General features: G+C 46.2%; 2 protein-coding genes across 5 annotated transcripts in view; both read right to left on the reverse strand.

The window, feature by feature from the left end:
- Nucleotides 1-14,497, reverse strand: part of LOC122944600 — a 565,582-nt gene that overhangs the window by 260,118 nt on the left and 290,967 nt on the right. The gene's annotated exons all lie outside the window — the stretch shown is intronic.
- CARD8 (caspase recruitment domain family member 8) overlaps nt 1-14,497 on the reverse strand; it is a 33,694-nt gene that overhangs the window by 10,101 nt on the left and 9,096 nt on the right. For all 4 annotated transcript variants that reach the window (XM_044303056.1, XM_044303055.1, XM_044303053.1 and 1 more), the window contains exons 3-5: nt 8,395-8,444; nt 7,530-7,744; nt 3,925-4,204 (exon numbers count right to left, since the gene is read on the reverse strand). In XM_044303056.1, the coding sequence (XP_044158991.1) occupies nt 3,925-3,978 (54 nt within the window). In that variant the 5' untranslated portion in view covers nt 3,979-4,204; nt 7,530-7,744; nt 8,395-8,444. The remainder of the gene's footprint in view (nt 1-3,924; nt 4,205-7,529; nt 7,745-8,394; nt 8,445-14,497) is intronic.

The raw sequence follows: 14,497 nt of genomic DNA on the forward strand, positions 1-14,497 counted from the left end.
CATCAAGTTCCCTACTTGGCTGTGTAAGACATAAGTGCAAGGAAAGGTAAACCTATATTAACAATCAAACCATTATAATATTACAAATACAGTCATGTGAAAAAATTAGGACACCCTTTGAAAGCATGTGGTTTTTTGTAACATTTTTAATAAAAGGTTATTTCATCTCCGTTTCAACAATACAGAGAGATTAAAGTAATCCAACTAAACAAAGAAAACTGAAGAAAAGTCTTTTCAAGATCTTCTGTAAATGTCATTCTACAAAAATGCCTATTCTAACTGAGGAAAAAGATAGGACACCCTCACATGTATTCCCTCTTAAATTGGCTCAGATCTCACACAGGTATATCACACCAGGTGCACATAATTAGTAGATCGTTACTCTGCATGTTGAATGAGGCTTGCCCTATTTAAACCTCAGACATTTAGTTTGGTGTGCTCCTGACTGTTGAAGTGAGAGTGAGCACCATGGTGAGAGCAAAAGAGCTGTCAGAGGACTTCAGAAAAAAGATTGTAGCAGCCTATGAGTCTGGGAAGGGATTTAAAAAGATCTCAAAAGATTTTGAAATCAGCCATTCCACTGTCCGGAAGATAGTCTACAAGTGGAGGGCTTTCAAAACAACTGCCAACATGCCCAGGACTGGTCGCCCCAGCAAGTTCACCCCAAGAGCAGACCGCAAGATGCTAAAAGAGGTCTCCAAAAACCCTAAAGTGTCATCTCGAGAACTACAGCAGGCTCTGGCTACTGTTGATGTAGAAGTACATGCCTCTACAATCAGAAAGAGACTGTACAAGTTTAACTTGCATGGGAGGTGTGCAAGGAGGAAACCTTTGCTTTCCAAGAGAAACATCGAGGCCAGACTGACATTTGCCAGAGATAAAGTTGACAAAGACCAGGACTTCTGGAATAATGTTCTTTGGACAGATGAGTCCAAAATTGAATTATTTGGACACAACAGCAGAGGACATGTTTGGCGTAAACCAAACACAGCATTCCAAGAAAAGAACCTCATACCAACTGTGAAGCATGGAGGTGGAAGTGTCATGGTTTGGGGCTGCTTTGCTGCAGCAGGACCTGGTCAGCTCACCATCATAGAATCCACGATGAATTCTACTGTGTATCAGAAGGTGCTTGAAGAACATGTGAGACCATCAGTTAGAAAATTAAAGCTGAAGCGGAACTGGACCATGCAACATGACAATGACCCAAAACATACTAGTAAATCAACCAAAGATTGGCTGAAAAAGAAGAAATGGAGAGTCCTGGAATGGCCAAGTCAAAGTCCAGATTTGAATCCCATTGAGATGCTGTGGGGTGACTTGAAAAGGGCTGTACGTGCAAGAAACCCCTCAAACATCTCACAGCTGAAAAAGTTCTGCATTGAGGAGTGGGGTAAAATTTCCTCAGACCGATGTCGAAGACTGGTAGATGGCTACAAGAACCGTCTCACTGCAGTTATTTCAGCCAAAGGAGGTAACACTCGCTATTAGGGGCAAGGGTGTCCTATCTTTTTCCTCAGTTAGAATAGGCATTTTTGTAGAATGACATTTACAGAAGATCTTGAAAAGACTTTTCTTCAGTTTTCTTTGTTTAGTTGGATTACTTTAATCTCTCTGTATTGTTGAAACGGAGATGAAATAACCTTTTATTAAAAATGTTACAAAAAACCACATGCTTTCAAAGGGTGTCCTAATTTTTTCACATGACTGTATATGCTATTATATGTTAATCTAATGTCATTAATGCCAGAACCACATTCATTAACACAGTACCAGAACCAAGCTCAGTGCATATATGCAGCATAAGGACCAAGCTCAGTACATATATGCAGCACAAGGACCAAGCTCAGTACATATATGCAGCACAAGGACCAAGCTCAGTACATATATGCAGCACAAGGACCAAGCTCAGTACATATATGCAGCACAGGGACCAAGCTCAGTACATATATGCAGCACAAGGACCAGCTCAGTACATATATGCAGCACAGGGACCAAGCTCAGTACATATATGCAGCACAAGGACCAAGCTCAGTACATATATGCAGCACAAGGACCAAGCTCAGTACATATATGCACACAGGGACCAAGCTCAGTACATATATAGCACAAGGACCAAGCTCAGTACATATATGCAGCATAAGGACCAAGCTCAGTACATATATGCAGCACAAGGACCAAGCTCAGTACATATATGCAGCACAAGGACCAGGCTCAGTGCATATATGCAGCACAAGGACCAAGCTCAGTACATATATGCAGCACAAGGACCAAGCTCAGTACATATATGCAGCACAAGGACCAAGCTCAGTACATATATGCAGCACAGGGACCAAGCTCAGTACATATATGCAGCACAAGGACCAAGCTCAGTACATATATGCAGCACAGGGACCAAGCTCAGTACATATATGCAGCACAAGGACCAAGCTCAGTACATATATGCAGCACAAGGACCAAGCTCAGTACATATATGCAGCACAAGGACCAAGCTCAGTACTATATGCAGCACAAGGACCAATGCAGCACAAGGACCAAGCTCAGTACATATATGCAGCATAAGGACCAAGCTCAGTACATATATGCAGCACAAGGACCAAGCTCAGTACATATATGCAGCACAAGGACCAAGCTCAGTACATATATGCAGCACAAGGACCAAGCTCAGTTCACATATGCAGCATAAGGACCAAGCTCAGTACATATATGCAGCACAAGGACCAGCTCAGTACATATATGCAGCAAGGACCAGCTCAGTACATATATGCAGCACAGGCCACTCAGTCATATATGCAGCACAAGGACCAAGCTCAGTACATATATGCAGCACAAGGACCAAGCTCAGTACATATATGCAGCATAAGGACCAAGCTCAGTACATATATGCAGCACAAGGACCAAGCTCAGTACATATATGCAGCATAAACCAAGCTCAGTACATATATGCAGCACAGGACCAAGCTCAGTACATATATGCCACAAGGACCAAGCTCAGTACATATATGCAGCACAAGGACCAGCTCAGTACATATATGCAGCACAAGGACCAAGCTCAGTAAATATATGCAACATAAGGACCAAGCTCAGTAAATATATACAGCACAAGGACCAGGCTCAGTACATATATGCAGCATTAGGACTAATCTCAGTGCATATATTCAACATAAGGCCCAAGCTCAGTGCATATATGCAGTAGTGTTGATCGTGAATATTCTAGTCGCGAAATTTTATCGTGAATATTGGCACTTCGAGAATTTGCGAACATCTAGAATATAGTGCTATAGCTTCGTAATCGCGAATATTCTAGTTTTTTTTTCATCAGTAGCCCATGATCCCTCACTGCTTCTTGCTTGTGCGCCAATGAGAAGGCTGCAATATCTTTGACTTTAGGAGTGGTGTTGATCGCGAATTTTCGTATGGCGAATTTAACAATTGCCGATTTTTGCAATCGAGAAAATAATGCAGAGATTCGCAAATTCACGAATATATGACGCATATTCACGAAATATCGCAAATTCGAATATTGCCCCTGCCGCTCATCACTGATATGCAGCACAAGGACCAAGTCACAGTGCGTATATGTAGCTGAAGGACAAAGCAGCTTCTTCAGGGATCTCTAATGAGATATATATATAAAACTAACTTCAACTTAGATTATGTATATGAAATTATGACCTCACATATTCCTACTGCATCAGTGCACACAAATACCGCTTCTTTCTATTGCCCCTGTATACTGCCCTTTCATAGTGCCCCCACATAGTACCCCACCAACAACAAAATACTCAGCTGTCCTTATTTCCATTGAACTACCCCCAATCAGCCATGCTAGGTCTCGCCTCTTCGGGCCAGTCGTGGCTCCCATGCTCCTGTGTTAGGCGATTTTCACCATATTCTGCACCATGATGATCACACAAGTGTTACCTTCAAATGGGGTCTGTCGGTAGGAACCAAGTAGAGATGAATTCTGTACTCCATATATTCATCATCTCCAACTACCCGGGAGTATAAGAGGACTTGCCCATTGAATGGAAATGGCTTCTTCCTTCTCCAAATAGAGGTGGAATGTTCCCCAACAGCAGCAACGCAGGAGAACTCCGGATCGTTCTGTACGACATAGGACGGTTCTATTTTGTTGGGATTTGCAATGTAACTTTCCCATCTTTAAAGTGACCAAATTTAATCATTGATGTGTCTTTGAAGCCTGTAAAAAATAAATGAAACAAACCATCCATGGATCTCAGGTAGAAGAACATTAAGGCTGGTTTCACACGGGCGTAGCGGGAAAAGATGCGGGTGCGTTGCGGGAACATGCGCGATTTTTCCCTGCAAGTGCAAAGCGTTTTAATGAGTTTTGCACGCGTGTGAGAAAAATCAGTCATGTTTGGTACCCAGACCTGAACCCGGACTTCTTCACAGAAGTTCAGGGTTTAGGGTTCAGTATTCTGTAAATTGTATTATTTTCCCTTATAACATTGTGATGGATCATGTGATGGACCATGTGATGAGCACAGTGACGCCACCACAGGTCCTTTGACAGGTCCTGAAGAAAGAACAGGAGACCGGCAGCTACGCGATCGATAAGAGGAGTTGAGTTAATTTTTTAACCCTTAATTGACCTTCTTCTAAGCATTCTGTATTAAAGAATACAGTGAATAGACTTTCATCCTAGCAACCATGCGTGAAAATCGCACCGCATCCGCACTTGCTTGCGATTTGCACACTATAGGGAAAGATGTTGGCCTATGCGCACTTCCAGCCTTTCCCTATAGTGTGTAAGCACGGCCACCGCTGCTGGATTACACGGTGGTAATAATAACCACGGATAAGTGCTGTGTATAATGTGATGGAAAGGAGGCAATATGGAGAATCACAATACATTAGTAAGTGCCTGGTATTAACTCCCATTTACTGAAGTGAGACAAATCTATTGTATAATTAAAAGGGTTGTCCGACCATAATGACCTCTCGCCTCTCTACAGGATCGGTGATAAATATCAGATTGCTGGGGTCGGACTGCTGGAACACCCACTGATCATGAAAAAAGGGGTCCTGAGACATTCAATTACATGACCGCCAATCTATGTACACAAGGGTCTTAAGACCACATTCCCTTGATGTCGGGGGTCCCAGACCCCCACCGATCAGACACTTATCACCTGTCGTGTCAGAGCTGTTTCACCTTTTCACATTCCCTATCTTTAAAGGTTTTCTTTGGGTGTAAAAAAAATAAAAATAAAATAAAATTATAAATCTGGCCCAAAATATGTGTCAAACTAATATAGAAATGCTCTCCTGTTAAAGGGCCGGTGTCCACTTTTCTAGTTATCTTCTATCCACAGGATCGGGGTTAACTAAGTGATCCGTGGGGGTCTGAACGCTGGAGCCCTCACTGATCCCCCTTCTTGATTGAGGGGCAGGTGGAGCATATGCCCTGCAGCTCCATCCATTCTCTATGGGGTCCCTGGAGATGGCGGAGTACAGCGCTGGTTATTTCCAGTGGTCCAAAAGAGGATAAATGGAGCAGCAGGGCACATGTATAGCCTGCCACACCATCAAAGAGGGGGAACAGGACCCGTTCCTGGGATCAGTGGGGGTCGCAGAATCGGACCCCACTAATCATATACTTATGCCCTATGGTGTGGAGAAGATAACTTGAAAACCTGCACAACCCCTTTAAATCCTCCACCATTCCACCACCAGTATCTCTTCACATGGCAGCAGTGATGCCTGTAAATACGGAATATCATCACTGTCGCCATGTAAACCATACATGTCAAATACTGGAGAATGTGACGCACTGGGCAGAATTTTTTGGGCGTAAGTCCAACCTCCTTTGCAGGTCACAACCTTTAACAAAGCCCAAGCAAAGGCGCTAGAGGAGCAACGTGAGCAAAGGGCACCGGCAGGGGTATTAGGGGGGCAACTGGAGTAGAGGCAATATAAGGGGTGCATTTAGAGTGGGGGCATTGGGGGGCATCTGGAGCTGTGGCACTAATGGAGGTACACTTAGAGCAGAGGCATTGGGGGAACCTAGGGCAGAGTCCCCCCGATGCCACTCTGAACTCTGCAGAGAGCAGCACACATACATAGATCTGAGTATGCTATAAAGAAATCCCCTATTTCCCCCTTACAGTCTCCTACAGCTCACTACTGTCACACACCTGAGAAATCAGCTTTCTCTCCAGCAGCCACAGTTTTATGACAGCAGGGAGGGCAGAAGGATGGCCAGACATGTTCTCTCCTCCTTCACTGCTAGCAGCCTAGAAAGCTTAGAAGATACAGCGGGGCCTCCTGTACAATGTACACCAGTAGGAGGCTTCATCACTGTGCGATACTGTCACCTAGTGGCTATAATAATTATCTCTCCTGAGAAAGGAGAAATAATTACTCCTCCGTCTTATCTCTGGGAGAAGGAGACTAGGGGCCCACCGAGCAATCCCCCACCTCTCCGGTGGGCCAGTCCACGCCTGCCTATACCGTAAACATCTGATTGGCTCAGTGTCCTATACCATAAACATCTGATTGGCTCAGTGTCCTATACCGTAAACATCTGATTGGCTCAGTGTCCTATACCGTAAACATCTGATTGGCTCAGTGTCCTATACCGTAAACATCGGATTGGCTCAGCGTCCTATACCGTAAACATCTGATTGGCTCAGTGTCCTATACCATAAACATCTGATTGGCTCAGTGTCCTATACCGTAAACCTCTGATTGGCTCAGCGTCCTATACCGTAAACATCTGATTGGCTCAGCGTTCTATACCGTAAACATCTGATTGGCTCAGTGTCCTATACCGTAAACCTCTGATTGGCTCAGTGTCCTATACCGTAAACATCGGATTGGCTCAGTGTCCTATACCATAAACATCTGATTGGCTCAGTGTCCTATACCGTAAACCTCTGATTGGCTCAGCGTCCTATACCGTAAACATCTGATTGGCTCAGTGTCCTATACCGTAAACCTCTGATTGGCTCAGCGTCCTATACCGTAAACATCTGATTGGCTCAGTGTCCTATACCGTAAACATCTGATTGGCTCAGTGTCCTATACCATAAACATCTGATTGGCTTTGTGTTTGTGTCTTTATTTATAAACACTGAGGAAGGGGAACCCCGACTCTACTGTACCCAACTCTGTGTGTGGTTATTGTCTCCCAGCCGGTAATTCACTTGACCCTCGACAACTTCATTTTCAGTACAGTAAGCTACTGTAACAGCAACACATCAAAAAGCAAATTTGCTTCCTGTAAGCCATTGTAAAATCAAAAGATGACGACAATTTGACCTCAATGCTTCTCGATGGGTGACCTTTATAGCAGGAGGAGAGAAGATGGGACCTCAGGTGCTGCTTTACACCATTGCATTGTAAAGGAAGGGATCGGTCTGGTCCTTAAATACATAGAATTTTACACTGAAAGTAAAATTACTCTATAAGATTCCCATCCATGGAATTTACTCATTTACACACCAAACAACATCTCGGCTGTCAGGGTAGACACAAGAAGAATATATGATTTGTCTCACCTTCTAGATACACATAATGTGGTAGGTAGACGGCGGACACCCGGCCAGATTTGATGTCCACATTGAATATGGGACCCAGTAATTCACATCCGTTTTCCTGGATCAGGTTGATGTAGTCATTCCCATACTCCAGTGAATATTCTATAATAGTTTTGGTTTCGACTTTAAACTTTATCCCAGTTTCCTGGCAATGGAACATTGACTCCACTTCAACCCTGAAAAAGATAAGTCGTACTTTGTTGGCAGGCTTTTAAATATCTCAGAATTCTATACTGACAAGCTAGTATGGCCGCCCTTCTACTTCTACAGGGTGTTCCTCAGTGACAATGAATGTATTGCTACTATTGCTGCAGAGGAGGCGGAAGAGACACCCAGGCTCCTGAGCGGGCGCACTGTGAAGACCACCTCTATTTTGCCATGTTGGAGGATATACAGACAGTTGATTGTTGCTGATCCAGGGGTATAAAGCTTCGAACCTCTACAGCAATAAATGTCCATCTGGCTTCATATCTCTACAGGAGTGAGCATCCACCTGCCCTTAGACCTCTAGAGGAGGAATTGTCCACCTGGCTTCAGGTCTTTAGATTAATGAGTGTCCATCTGGTGTCTGAATGAGTGATCACCCCACATAGTCCAAATCTGTAACCCCAAACCTCCATTACTTCCATGTGCCCAGTTATGTGAAAAAAAGATTGTCCAAATAGGAAAATTTCTTAAAAATCTGTGATTTACCCCTTTAGGACCATATATTACAGAGGACAGTGATCTATTGGAAGGTTGGAGGTATGATGATTACACACTAGAACCTTCTAGATAACATCTGGAATGCCGGACTCTTAGTTAAAGGTTTGGTTTTATACTTCACCTGTATTTGTTGCTGCTGATTTGTGTCACTAAAGCAGATGAGTCTTTAACCTAAAACATGAAAGACAAGAAATATATGAAGTCACATTAATGATAAAACACAATATAATGTTCTATCTATGGAGGATGGTGACATCACGCTCACAATGTTCCACAATGAAACTAATTAAATCAGATATTTTTCCTATGTTTTTGCATTTTCAAAACTCGCAGTCTTAAAACCTTCCAACTTATGGAAAGCCGAGGGTAACAACCAGAGACCATAATAGGAGCCATCAAAGAGCACCACGTCTTCTGCATAGAGAGCGAAACGATCCTTCCCCTGCTCATACTGAAACTCACTATCTCTGGAGAAGCCCGGAATAGGTATGCCAGGGGTGCAATCACCATGGCCAACAAAAATGGAGAAAAGGGGCAAATCTGCCAGGAACCCATCACCGACTTCAGATATAACAGACATTACATCTGGTCCTTGCCAGTGGTGATGCCTATAGAAGCCTCATCCATATAGGGGGTCATTTACTATCCACAAATACACGGTCACGCTTTGGTGTTGGAGGGAAACCCACACCGAACGTAGGAGGGAAAGAGGTGAGGGGAAAAGGCCTGGAAACTAGGGAAAGGAGCCGGTCACCTCCTAGAGAAACCCTAATCAAAGTCCTGACTGACTGCAACTATGAACTGACAAACACCTATCTCAGGCGTGATCTGGTACAGATTTACACTGCAATCTATGACTGGTGTAACGTAGAACCAATAAGATTCCTCCTTTCATTTTTGACAAAAGGTTGAATCTGATTGGTTGCTCTGGGCTGTCTACTTTACACCAGTGTGATAAATGACCCCCATACTCTTTACCGAAGCTTACCCATTCCATAACCACCCAAAGAAACTCCCAATCGATGCGGTCAAGAGTCCTATTGATATTGACGTGTGATGTTGAGTCCCTCTATTCAAATATCTCACACATTGATGGTGTTCAAGCTACTCAGTATTTTTTTCAAAAAACCCTTCCCGGAGATCCGGCACATTAGACATTCTTGGATTTCGGATACCACTGCTGACTTTCTGGATTTGCGATTGCAATTGGATGACCAAGGTATACGTACATCGTTATTCCGTAAAGAAACGGCAACCAATAGCTTGTTACACCCGGCCCATCTGCGAAAGGGGATCCCTAAGGGACAGTTTCTGAGACTACGCCGCAAATGCACTACCATGCCTGACTTCAGTGAAGCCTCTTGTGACCTGACGACCAGATTTCGAGCACGTGGTTACCCCAAGAAAGTAATATCAGGGGCGTTCGGAATGGCAAGGCGGCTGACCGCTCTGAATTGCTGAAGCCAAAACCAAATCCCAAAGCACCCAGGTACATCTTATCACCAGATTTAATAATCAATGGCGTGATCTGCATACAATACTCAGTGGACATTGGCATCTCTTATTGGCGGACTCAAAGATGCGTGAATATGTCAATCCAAGTCCGAAGATCATTGCACGAAGAGCCCCAAACTTGCAGGAGAAACTGGCATCCGGCTGGGATATCTCCTGGACATTACATCAATTGCCGAACAAGGAATGTGATCTTTGCACTTATTTGTGAATGTGGAAAAATCCATGTTGGTCAGACTGGTCAGGAAGTGCGGAAACGTATTCAGCAGCATCTCCCAAACATTGCCTTGGCCCGACGTGACTGGATCCAAGCCGGGAAACCTTTAACCTCAGTTGCTACGCATTCTCTGGATTGTCATCAATGCATAACCTCTGGACTTAGGATTGCGGGCCTTGATTTGGTACGCACGAATTTGAGGGGAGGGTCGGCCACTTCCCAGCTACTGCGCGTAGAGTCCAAATGGATCTTTACCTTGGACACAGAGGCCCCTCGTGGACTAAATGAAGAACTCACATTCACGGGTTTCTATAATACCTAATTTGGGGCCTCTTACAAGGATTTGTGGAGGATTATTTATTGACCTGGGGTTCTGCAGTTAGGTACCAATCTAGGTTCAATCGGTCGCACACCGAGGCAGGTTAGTGTACTCTGCATTGTCAGGGCGACAATATTAGGGGCCAGTTAGGATATGTTTGGGGGACAGCGTTGACACATGCACATGTTTTTATGTGTCATACACTGGCATTTATTAGGCACTAGTCACTTTACTGACTTAAAGGGATGTAAGAACTATTACGGGCTAACCGTCACTAAAACCTGTCCCTAAACCCCCAGACCCACAAATGACACGGAGACCTTCTGTGGTAAAACGGGCCGTGGCCTAACTTTATTAACCCAACATGTTCACATGTTTCTTTTAATCAAACAATTATGCATTTCCATAATAACATATATATAACATATATATATCTACCCAACATAACATGACCACGGCCAACCAACCCGACACTGCAACCCCTTGCATTGTAGAAGGACCCCGGAAGGCAACCAATCAAGCTGTACTCTTACTCATCACTTTTACTGGTATCACCACATTACCCCTGGCCGCGCTCACCGACCCAAGGGCACCATTTCTTAGTTCCAGTAAATAACCCTGTAGGCCCAGTTTGCCAAACAGGGGCCCCAGCGTACAGCTTAAAAAACACATGCGTTGCACATTTTCACATGCAGTGCACCATTTTCACCCTTGAATTACCTTCCAGGATCCTTCCCCCTGCCTGCCCCTCGAGACAACCACGAACCTCTAAACAAAAAAGGGGAGGGTGGGCGGGAACTTCCCTCAGGCTACTGACTGGTCAGATGGACCTCCCACTAAAACCCTGCATCTTATACTGCCCGGGAAAATGCCCCAGACACACACCCCCTGCCCTGAACCTGACCTCCCCAGACACACAGAATACTTAACCCTTTTATGCCCTTTTGTCTTCCCCCCAAGTCAAGCCGCACTTCACTACGGCTGCGCCCCGCTCCGTTGCTTCTTCTGACTTAAAGGGATGTAAGAACTATTACGGGCTAACCGTCACTAAAACCTGTCCCTAAACCCCCAGACCCACAAATGACACGGAGACCTTCTGTGGTAAAACGGGCCGTGGCCTAACTTTATTAACCCAACATGTTCACATGTTTCTTTTAATCAAACAATTATGCATTTCCATAATAACATATATATAACATATATATATCTACCCAACATAACATGACCACGGCCAACCAACCCGACACTGCAACCCCTTGCATTGTAGAAGGACCCCGGAAGGCAACCAATCAAGCTGTACTCTTACTCATCACTTTTACTGGTATCACCACATTACCCCTGGCCGCGCTCACCGACCCAAGGGCACCATTTCTTAGTTCCAGTAAATAACCCTGTAGGCCCAGTTTGCCAAACAGGGGCCCCAGCGTACAGCTTAAAAAACACATGCGTTGCACATTTTCACATGCAGTGCACCATTTTCACCCTTGAATTACCTTCCAGGATCCTTCCCCCTGCCTGCCACAGATGACCAGAGGTGACACCTCACCTATGGGCGTCTCGCCAAACTCTCAGGGCTGTCTCCAAACCCTCCTGAACACCCAATGCCCACAAATCAGCCCCCACATCATTGAGGTGAACACCATCAGACCGCAGGAACTGAGGCGAAGCCGCCTCCAGATCTCGATGACGCACCACAAAACCACCCAAGCGCTTCACAAAACGCCCCACCTCCTTATTTAGCTTAGCGCGGGCCTTATTCACCCTATCCACAGACCTCGCAAGCCGCCAACTCCGTCTGGCCACCACATCGGACCACACCAGCAACAAACCCGGGAAATCAGACAATAACCGCAACAGGTCCAATTTAATATCGCGAATTACATCTCGCGAACACCGAACCCCTAAGTCGTTGCCACCAACATGCAGCACCAAAATGTCAGGAGGTCTATCCAACGCCACATTAGCCCGCAACTCGGGCAAAACCCGCCCCCACATCAGACCCCGCAAACCAATCCACCTAACCTGCAACACGGCCGGATCAAAACCCAACTGTCTTCCATTCCGCCGCACATCCGCCCGACAAGCCCCCCAATACACGTATGAATGACCGAATATCCAAGCCAGACAACCGTCAGACCCTATAAGAAAACAGAACAAAAGAAAAAACACATTAACAGACCCACTAAGACCCCATGCCACAATAACAACTTACACAAGATGAGGACGGATATAGGACCGGAAGCAAGACGACTCCCAGCGACCAATCCGCTTAATAGCATCCTCACCCAAACCCCACCTGGCAGCCTCTGTCGCAGCGCCAATGCGAAACGAATGGGCCGCATAATCCAGAGCCGGCAAACCCACCGCCGTCAAGCACTTCCTAAAAACCGCCACAAACTGAAACCTCGACAGCACCGACCCATCCTGGTGAACCAGCAGAGATCCCCCGACCTCCGGCCGCAACTGCAAAAATTCCTCCAAACAACGCACAGGGCAAAGCACCGACCCCATCAACGGGCGCAACCACACACGAACACCCTTACCCAGTTGATCAGTCTTAGACCGGCGTATCAAACAACACAAACCATCCTCACTCACGCACACATCCTCCCGCAGCAAACCTCCGCCCGAAGCCTTGCTGCGAGCCACCAATTCGGAGATCCGAAAGGCCCCAAAAAACGCCAGCGAAAAGGCAGCACGGAACAAGCAGACCTCAAAAACAGAACAACACACCAACGCAGCCCCATCCCACAACTTCCGCAGTACCTGAAATGAAACCGGGCGCCGCGTATCACGACGCACAGCCCCGCGGCGATAACCCTTTAACGCCTGCCGCACCAAGAAACTCCTGGACACATCCGGCAACCCCCGGAGTCGCAACCAAAACCCCACAGCCGCCACACGTTTTGACACTACCGAGAAAGACACCTGGGAAGAAAAAGACTCACCCAACCAAGAAACCAACAATGTCTGAAAATCACCACACAAATCACTCCCACCAACCTGATCCAGCAACCGCTCCCACAAGACCCATACCGCTGAATAAGCAGACCACGTGCTGGCACTCACAGACCGCTGGATCAATCCCGAGGACAACCCAAGGCCACGCGCCAGAGCCACTGGGGACAAGGCAACCCACGAACCTCCGCTCCCGGAACCAGCTGCCGAAAACGATCCCACTGGAAACGAGAAAGGGAGTCCGCAATTGAATTATCCACCCCCGGCACATGAACCGCCACAAAACAAGCATTCAACTCCAAACCCCTAAGCACAAAATGCCGCAGCAACCGCAAAACTGGGGGAGAACTAGCCGTCTGTTTGTTGATCACCTGAACCACACCCAAGTTATCGCAATAAAACCTCACCCGCTTATTACGCAACACATCACCCCACAACTCAGTCGCCAAAACAATAGGGAACAACTCCAACAATACCAAGTTACCCAACCAACCGGCCGACCCCCACTCCTCCGGCCAAGACCCAGCACTCCACTGCCCTTGACAAAAGACCCCATAACCGCAGGAACCCGACGCATCCGACCAAAGCTCCAAATCCACACTAGTAACCGGTTCCTCCATCCACACCGATTTACCGTTAAAACCAGTAAGAAAACCCCTCCAAACAGCCAAGTCCGCACGGACTTCAGCCGTCAACCGAACATAGTGAGTCGGAACCGTGACACCCGCCGTCGCCATAGCCAGACGCCGACAAAAAACCCGCCCCATGGGCAATATGCGGCAGGCAAAATTCAACTTGCCCAAAACAGATTGCACACGCTGAAGCTGCACCTTCTTCAACTGCCCCAACAAAGCCACCTCAGTACGCAAATCCTCCACCTTGTCAGCAGGAAGCCGACACTCCATTGCCATGCTATCAATCTCAATGCCCAAAAATCGAATCAACGTGGAAGGGCCCTCCGTCTTTTCAGGGGCCAAGGGAACCCCGAACCGAGCCGCAACCCGCTCCATAGTCCGTAACAAAACAGAACAAACCCGCGACCCCCCTGGACCCAAAAACAAAAAATCGTCCAGGTAGTGCAACACCGAATTCCACCCCGCCTCCTGCTTCACCACCCATTCCAAAAAGGTGCTAAACGTCTCAAACAACGAACAAGAAATGGAGCAACCCATTGGCAAACAACAATCAACATAAAAACGATCTTCCCACTTAAAACCA

The sequence above is a fragment of the Bufo gargarizans genome, chromosome 8 (assembly GCF_014858855.1).
Source record: "Bufo gargarizans isolate SCDJY-AF-19 chromosome 8, ASM1485885v1, whole genome shotgun sequence".
Taxonomy (NCBI): Eukaryota; Metazoa; Chordata; class Amphibia; order Anura; family Bufonidae; genus Bufo; species Bufo gargarizans.